At 41.5% G+C, this 9,056-nt stretch overlaps 1 protein-coding gene across 2 annotated transcripts in view; it reads right to left on the bottom strand.

The window, feature by feature from the left end:
- The window catches only part of PDHA1 (pyruvate dehydrogenase (lipoamide) alpha 1), a 26,227-nt gene that overhangs the window by 16,773 nt on the left and 398 nt on the right, over positions 1-9,056 (bottom strand). Inside the window, exons 2-3 of one of the 2 annotated variants that reach the window (XM_019524662.1) lie at positions 3,731-3,745; positions 1,417-1,485 (exon numbers count right to left, since the gene is read on the bottom strand). In XM_019524662.1, coding sequence (XP_019380207.1) covers positions 1,417-1,485; positions 3,731-3,745 — 84 coding nt within the window. The remainder of the gene's footprint in view (positions 1-1,416; positions 1,486-3,730; positions 3,746-9,056) is intronic. The other variant, XM_019524663.1, reaches the window with a different exon arrangement.

Raw genomic sequence — 9,056 nt, 5'->3', positions numbered from 1 at the left:
CACTGGTCACAGGGCACCGTGACAACTGACTTCCGTCAACAACAACCCTCTGGGTCCGACCACGGAGCCAATTTCCCAGCCAGTGGATTGTGGTGGACCCAAGGCCACAGTCGGCCAGTTTTGCCAAGAGGTGATCATGGGATACCAGATCGAAGGCTTTTTTGAAGTCAAGACATATGACGTCAATCTCTTCTCCCTTGTCCAGGTGATAGGTCACCTGGTCGTAAAAGGAGATAAGACTGGTCAAGCAAGACCTACCCACAACAAACCCGTACTGGCTATCCCTCAGGATGTTGCCATCGGCCAGTCTGTTGAGAATGGCCTCTTTAATAATCTTTTCTAAGACCTTCCCCAGGATAGAGGTCAGGCTGATGGGAGTTTGCCGGATCCACTTTCCTCCCTTTCTTGAAGATAAGCTCCACATTGGCCTTCTTTCAATCTTCAGGCACTTCACCAGAGCACCAGGAGTTCTCGAAGATCCGTGCTTGCCAGATCCTTGAGTACCCTGGGGTGTAGACTGTCAGGGCCGGCTGACTTGAAGGTATCCAGCCTGTCAAGGTGATCCTTCATGAGGTCAGCACTAATGGACGGCAGGGAATCTCCCTCACCCAGGTCCCCCTGTCCCATAGTGGGCAGGGGCGTCCCGTAGGACTGATGAAAGACCGACAAAGTACCCATTTAATAGGTTGGCTTTTTCCTGTGTGTTTGTTGTCAGTTGTCCCATCTGGTTTAGCAGGAGTCCAATGTTGCCCTTGCTTTTCCTCTGGCTCCCCACAGATCTAAAAAAGGATTTTTTATTGTCCTTGATACTTGTAGCTAGTTGGAGTTCTGTCACAGCCTTGGCTTTCCTGGTTCACTCCTGGTTGAGCAGAAATGCCTCATGTGCCTCTGTTTCTGGGAGGAATGGGAATGGCAGGACTGAGAAGAGCTGCAACAAGAGCGAACCCCCTGCCTAATGCAGGCAAGAATATGAGCTCTTGCCGCAGCCCTTCTCAATCTGGTTGTGCCCAAGATGAGCAGGGCAGTTCCATCTGGCCGCAACGGCAGCACATTGAGGGCATCCCTTCCTGACACTTTAATTTGGTGACATTTGGGTGCAGAATCAAATCTGAAAGGGCTTAGAACTATGGCAATAACTACCGTCAGCTCAATCCTACCCCATACAGGTATCCTATCCCAGCCCGCCCACGGGAATCTATGCAGAAGGTTAATAAGTCTCAGGAAAGTTTATAAAGTTCTTTTGCTTTTTCACATACTGAACAGGTATCAATTTTGAAATCCTCCCAAGCAAAGTTTTCTGGTTATGGACATACACAATAGGCTTTTTTTTACAGAGAAGGCAATACACATGCCCTACCATGGCATGATGAACAACAATCCTTATACTGAAGACTCAGAAATAGTCAATCTACTTACCTTAATATCAAATGTTGCCTCACTTGCAAAGTCTGCATAGGTACGAGATGCCACCACCACACGGGCTACCTTTGAAAACAAAACAAATACAGGCATGTACTACTTAGGCTCAGAACTAGTCATCAACTACAGAACATCCAGTCATTATGTCATACATATAATATTTTAACACAAGTGATTTGTGAATTAAGCACCATTCAGTGTCTTCTCAGGGCAATAATGGGTTTATTAATGTGTATAACTATTTAAATCCTGGAACTCCTTTTAATTTGAATTTTATTTCTTTTAAACAGTGAAGACTGGGCGTGTTCTTAAATTTAAAATAGTCACCAATATCTAAATAAAAAGAAGATTAGGTTTCTGAAGATATTACATAAGTAGTAAGACTGTCTGTCCATTTGGAAGGACAGCTATCTATTCATTGTCTGTAAAAGTCACCTGGTAAGAAAGTAGGTTAATGGAGACAAACTTCTTTATTAATGCTCTGTATCAGTATGAATTTACTTCCATGAAAAACAGCAATATTTTATAAGGAAGGCAGGAAATTTCAGAAATGCAGACAGCTCTTGCCATTTCACTTAGTTAACAGCTTCTGTCCTCTCCAAGACCTGTCTGACTGACCTAGAAGGATTTTTGGATTACAATTATTCACTTCTAGGGACCACCAAGAACCAGAGTGGAGAAACAACAGGTGGATGAATGAAGAGTGAAGATGGGATTATAGCCATAGTTTGGAAACAAGGTAAAAATAAGGGTGAGGCATCATAGGGAACAAAGGGTTGGGAAAAAAGTTCAAGAAGGAAATTTTAAAGTAGAACTGGTAATATATTTTTTTTAAAAGTGTGCACTGATTAGGAACCTAATTTACACCTTGTACTCCTGTGTAATATGCACCCATAAATTATGTTGATACATCATGTAACAACAAAGCAACAGTGCAGATGTGATTATTATCTACATACATGCAGCACAGAAAACACATTTTGTCTTTGGCTCCAAAGCCCAGGCTGTTATACATTTATCATTTCAAAGGTCTCTCGTCTCTCTTATCTCTCTCAATTCCAAAGGTCTCTCATAGATCATTGGGGCAGGACCCAATGATCTTCCAAGGTCCCTTCCAGTCTTATCCCTCAACTACCCCCTTCCCTCCAGATCCTGTAGATTTCCATTTTTCTTTGTTAAAAAAAATCCTACAAATTTTTATTTTCTGCTATAACTGTAGGCTCCCAAAAATCCACTAAAACACTTTATGCTACCTTTTAGCTGATTTTATAATTCTAAATGAAGCAGATGAAATATTCTGTACAGGAAATGGCAGCACACACAAAAAGCCAGGGTGCAGCACCAGTGACCTCTTACGAAAAATGCAGTCTTTGGACTGCAATTCTGTGGAGTTTCTACTAATATAAACTATTAGTTACAACACCTGTTGTAACTACAGGTGTTGACCTGTTATTTTATCAATTTTAATCTCTCTTACACCCAAAATTATTTTGAAGTTACTGCCCGTATACAGAGCATTAGCAATTGTAATCCAATTATTCCTACCCCACCTTTCAATCTTCACATCCCACTCGACCACATTTTATCCAGAATAACCAAAATCTTATGTGCTCTAACACAACCCAGGATACACTCCCAATGAATTTTTTCATGATTTAAAAGGACATGGACCTTTTGACGCTCATTTCATTCCTACTTGTTTCTTTAAAATGTAATGGCTGAGATGTTGGGCATTCATTTTGGTTTATGTTTCATAAATGCTGATTTTTCCCTGAATGTTTTGAATAGACAAAATGACATCTCCTGTTTTTGTTTAGTTAAAAACCTCAGCCAAATTCATTGCCTCTTAGCACCAATATCACTGATGTCACTTAACACAAGTTTTGTGGTCTGTTCCGGTAGTCTGCAGAAGGAATACAGAATTGATTTTGTATTAAAATGAACATTGTTTTATTGTTTTGGTCCCTCAAACTGAGAATTAGATTGAAGAACAGAACAAATAACCCTCAATTTTTAAATCTGAAAATCCTTTAGATCCTAAACCATTCTGAGGTAGCCTTAAATATTTTAATCTTTCCTTAACATAACAGGAGTGAATGTGAAGCCATTCGAATAAATGCAGAACACTAATTTAAATGAGCAAAACATAGCAACATGATCAGTGCTTTCTACACAGTTTATTTCTGGAGTTCAATAAGCCAAGAGTTAAAGGTTACATCAAAAGGCTTTAGTAAGCTTGTGTGAAAAATGTTAATGTATGGCCACTTCAGTTAACAAAAGCAAGCCCTTATAGAATTACTGTAGACCTTACCTCGCTAACAGCTCCCTAGGGTAACAGCAGTTGGAGGAAACAAAAGAAAAAGAGAGTCAACAAACATAATAAAGCAGTTACAAAAAAGGCACCACATTAAACTTCCATTGAAATAAAATGATTAGTTTAACTCATCCATGGATGCATATCAAGCCTAGCTTTTTCTTGCCTAGAATTTTGTGAAGTCATTCACACCAATGCAGGATGAAGGCAAAAGTAAGTGCTATTCTTGTTTGAAAGTGCTTTAATACTTACTATGCTTAGGTATAGGTGACAACTCCTAAGCCCAGAAAGAATTAGACCTAAAAGTTTTCAAATCTGGAGCCTAAAAATCTTTTAGTTGCTGAATAAAAGCACAGGTCTAAATTTATTACACCTAGGAGGATCTGTTGGCAGTTATACCATCTCTGAGGCAACCCATATCAATCTAACTGACCAGTTATCTTTTCACAGGTTGTAAAAGCAGGTTTGCTGTATAAGAGCTGTGCAGCATCAGAGAGAAAGACCACTGAAAAGCTGCCCTTTCTTCAGGTCCAGAGGGAATCTACCACATACATTTAAAAAACACAATGGCACTTTAACTTATAAGAGCCCATATGTTCACTGCCTTTGCTAAAGATTATCATTGTGAAAACAAAGTAATAAATGTTTAAATATTGTACCTTTGGTGATAGCTTATGTTAAATAACCTGAAGTGTATTTAGTTAAAGTCATAATTCTTAATTAAAAGGTGTTTCGGACCTTCGCAAAACTGACAGTTGTATCACGAACCAACAAAAGCAGTATAGAATCTCACCCATAAAGAAAATTAAAAGCCTGTTTTCTATCCTGTTTTAATTAATTCAAAGTTTGGAAAGTTTCACAAATGTTTTTATAATGTAATTCGTAAAGCTACTTTTTCCTCTTCTGTTTGCAAGAAAGGGCTGTTTGCCACTTGCACTTTCTGCACTCCAGAACTGACAGAACGTAAGCAAACCAACTCTGTCATCCACGTTAACCCAAGCTCTCAGATGGGCATTAACTAGAAATCCAAAATCTAAACTGTTTCATGGTCCTGAATTTAAATATATTTTAACTTTGCGGCTAGCACTGTGAACATAAGGAACAACAACAAAGAAAGCTGAGAATCTGGTATATATACACAACACAGAAGAAGAGAGGAAAAAAGCAACAAGTGGAGTGGCAACAGAAACAGCCATAGGGTAAAGAAGAAAAGGCAGATACCTAAAAGATAATTCTCTGCTCCTACTCATGATCTCATTCCATAATCTTGCAAGTTTATGACTGGTAAATCAGGTGAGCAAATCTGAACAGCAGACAGGAATTTCATTGGTCCTGCAAAGCAAATGAGTAGGAGCAGAAACCTGATCCAGAAACACTGGATTTCCTTTTTCATAGTATGTCCAAAAATACATTCAGTCCTATCCAGTAATTTACCAAGTCATAAGATGCATATCTGCTAAAATGAGCTAGGAAACTGGATGACATATGAGCAAATGGGTGTGCTGCACAGAAGGCAGAAGGGCACACTAGGACATTCCCTCCATCTCATTTACCCACATTTTATTTTTCCCAGCCCTTGAACGTGACCCATTTTTAGTTACAGTCCATTCTCTCTACTGTTATTTCCCTCCATACCTTACCTATCCATAACTACACAGTAATTATTGAATGACCTTCAGCAAATCACTTCACCTTGGGCTTTAGGCTTTCTGTAACTATATTTAACTCTCCTGCAAAGCATTTTGAAATACATTGTGCAAATGTTATATTAGAGCTAGGTATTATTACTTCTGCCACCTTTGATTTTTACTCAGCTAAAACCTTGTTCTTGTTAAAGTTCTCCTATTTATCAGGGACCCTATCCAGACTCAAGCGTGCTCTCTACCCAACAGGCCCAATTCTAATATATGTCAAAAGTTACTGTTGTTGGAGTAGGAGGGATATAAAGCTGATGGAAAAGATGGAAGTCAGACATGATAACACCTAATCTCACCTCTGATATCATTTCTCCACTAGATTCTTGCCCTGCAGTGATGAGCAATCCATAAAAGTAGTTTCTCTAGGGCCCTGGCTACGTAAGGTGGGGGAAGAAGGGTGCAGTGTCAGTGCAGAACAGGTTGTGAAGTCAGCATAATAAGGCAGGGTGGGAATTTTCTAATTCCGTGTTCAAAAACCTTAGATGGACACAAGGAGGCTGAATTAGGACACAAGAAACTCCTAATACGCTGTGACGAAGCAGCACAAGCCCAAAATCAAGTTTCATAAAGACACGATCAAGAAAAAAAAATCATTTATAAATACTGAATCTCCACAATAGCAATATTACTTTAAAATTTATACACCCATAAAAAAATAAAGGGGAATGACTAGATATAGGAAATGGTGACATTTTCTGTGTGTAACATTTATTTTGAGATGTATAAACAAGCTGGAAAACCAGAGAATGTTATTCCCTCATCTCTTTCAATTTTAGAGACAGTAGAGCAATAATCTGCAAGAAAATAAGGTAAACATCACACTTATCTGAATTTTTTTAGTAACCAATGTTTTTACATTTACCCTTTTTGTTAGCATTTTAGACTCTCCTGCCAAAACATAGTTTCATAGTTAGTAGAGTCAGAAGGGACCTGAGCAGATCATCAAGTCCCACCCCCTGCCATGGCAGGAAAGAGTACTGGGGTCAAACGACCCCTGCAAGGTGACTGTCTAGCCATATGTCACCTTAGTCCCCCAATCCCTTTCTTTTCATTACAGGCAGTCCTTGACTTGCAACATTTCGAGTTACAACCATTCGCACTTACAACTTATAAACTGACACCCTGTTTCAACTTTCTAACATCAGTTTTGACTTTACAACACTTGATCTGATGTGATGCCACGTCAGTGAACAAGTTCGCTGCATCACTCATCTCCCTGGAGAACATCTATCCAAACTTCCTTGGACACTTTCTTTAAGAAAGCAGACAAGACTCCACAAAAACCTGCAGCCAGGACTCCTGAGAAGACTCCAGCCAAGAACCCTTCAAAAAGTCCAACCAAGAGCCCTTCAAAAAGTCCAGCAAAGTCACCTCAAAGAAGTCCTTCCAAATCAATATGATTGCTATTTACAATATAAATACATTAATGTAGCTATATTACTCATCTAAATTGACTGAGTACAAAATTCTGGGGTATTTTGGTTCAGAAACCAATCCCCCATTTATAACATTGTTTCTTATGAGAAAATTGGTTCCAAGTTACAACATTTTAGCTTAAGACCCGGTTTTCAGGAACCAATTGTGTCGTAAGTCCGAGGACTGCCTGTACTAACAATTGCTAGGATTGAAGAGGGACTTCTAAACTAAAAGATCAGCATGAACTTCCTGAATTACTGATGTTAGCACTCAGGAAAGACTGAACCTCCTTTTCCTGCCCTAATAATTTACTTTTCATTAACAAGTTCAGTATTTGAACCTTGCTGCATATTGTTCTGCTGACGCTTTGAGCTGACATTCTGTTTAAACTAGCAGCACCTCCGTATTGAATACGGCTTTCAGGCAGACTGAGTACCCAAGGCAAGGAGCTCAAACACCTTCCTGCCGTTTACAGCAATGCTCTCAGTGCCTCAAGTTGACCCTCACTTTTGGCCCTTACTTCCCTTCACCACTCTCAAGTGGGGTGAAGGAATGGTTGGCTGGGATTCACACTCTGTAAAGCCTTTCAAAAAAGTTTTTGCAACAACTGTAGGAAGTTGCCAAAGACAGATGCTCACCTCACTCCAAATGAACCAAACCATCAAACTAGTAGCCACGTGGCACACTTGTTCTGTCACTACAGTGGAGGACACTACCGCTCCTACTAGCCACTTGCAGGAGTAGCTCATATAACACAGCACTGCAAATCTATATCTCATTTTACAAATCAGGTTCAGCAGACAGAATATGTTAATTACCTGTTGTGTTGAACAATCCAAACACAAGCCAAGAGAAGGGAAAAATACAGCATGAAAAGGCAGAACGAAGAAGAAAGATCTGGAGAAGACATGGCAGAAAGAAGAAACTGTCCCACAAGCACTGATAGCATAACAAGATGGCATGAAGGTGAGGGCATGAAAAAAATGAAGAAAGCATCAGAGCCAAGTGATTGGGAATACAGAAAAGAGACAAGAGGAACTGACAACATTAGGAGTGTGGGATGCTGCAGGAGGAAAGGGGAGAGTTCCAAGATGACATTTTCTTTCTTTCTTTCTTTTTTGTTTTTTTAAATAACCCCACAAGAGCATGGAATAGTCCCCAGAGAGAACAATCAGCCACAACAACTTCAGTGTAAGAAGCACAGCAGACCACTGCGCCTTTTTGGAACAGGGATTTTTTCACATCACCTGCCTGTGTGGCAGGTCAATTTTGAATGGCACCTTCTTAAAATTCTCATTTTCACCAGCTAGAGAAAGTGTCGTGACTCTGCACAACCTTTCAGCCTCGGACGGTGACGTTGGCCTTGCTCGCTGTCTGGCTCAGCAGCGCTTGCAAAGCTCTAACTGTCCATCAGCTACAGCGCCTGTTGCCAGGGGAAGCAGCTTACGAAAGCCCATGGTGTCTCTGCACAAGTGGACACCTCCAGCAAGAGCTCTCAACCTGGCTGGACTCAGGGTGCCCCCTTGGACCTGAGGCAGCCACTGCCCACGTGCCAGTTTGCACTCGGGACTGTGACTAGAAAAATACCAGAGGCATTCTTCCACCACCAACACCACGCACAGAGCCCAGCAAGGCAGGGGGGCATGCACAGGGTGGACTCCCATGTGACGTCAGTGGGTGGAGGTGGCACATGGCTGTCATACGCTAAATGGCCTTTTAACACCTCAAGGGATTTCCTAGGCCAGGCCCGCCAAAGAAACTATAACCCCCTTTAACATAGGGGGTCACTAGTGATGCATTACTAGTGGGACAAATAATAACAAAAACAGGGATGGGAGCAGAGGTCAAAGGCTGGAAACACAAGTGCCAAGGGGGGACATGAGCAGAGCAGAGCAGAGCAGACAGCGCCCACCAACCTGGCGCCAACCCAGCATTGAACCTTGAGGCCCCCTGGAGACAACCTTGAGGACCCTGGGGATGTGGCCTCCTGGCTCAGCCCCACCACCCTACCTCTAGGAAGGTTATTTTTTCCCCTAATATTATCTTTTTCAAAATACTCTCATCCTGCTGGAAATGCCCCCATTCGCTCAGGCACAGGCGCTTCATGGGCAGCCCAACGCTCCCTGCAAAGACCCCTTTGGACACTCGCTCCCCCGCATAGACCCCTATCGTCAACCAGGCCAGGCCAGGCCAGGCCAGGCCCCGCCCCG

This window comes from Gavialis gangeticus, unplaced genomic scaffold (genome assembly GCF_001723915.1).
Source record: "Gavialis gangeticus isolate Ggan-Ray unplaced genomic scaffold, GavGan_comp1, whole genome shotgun sequence".
Lineage (NCBI taxonomy): Eukaryota > Metazoa > Chordata > Crocodylia > Gavialidae > Gavialis > Gavialis gangeticus.
The sequence above is the reverse complement of the archived record's forward strand: the minus strand, read 5'-3'. Positions and strand labels throughout refer to the sequence as shown.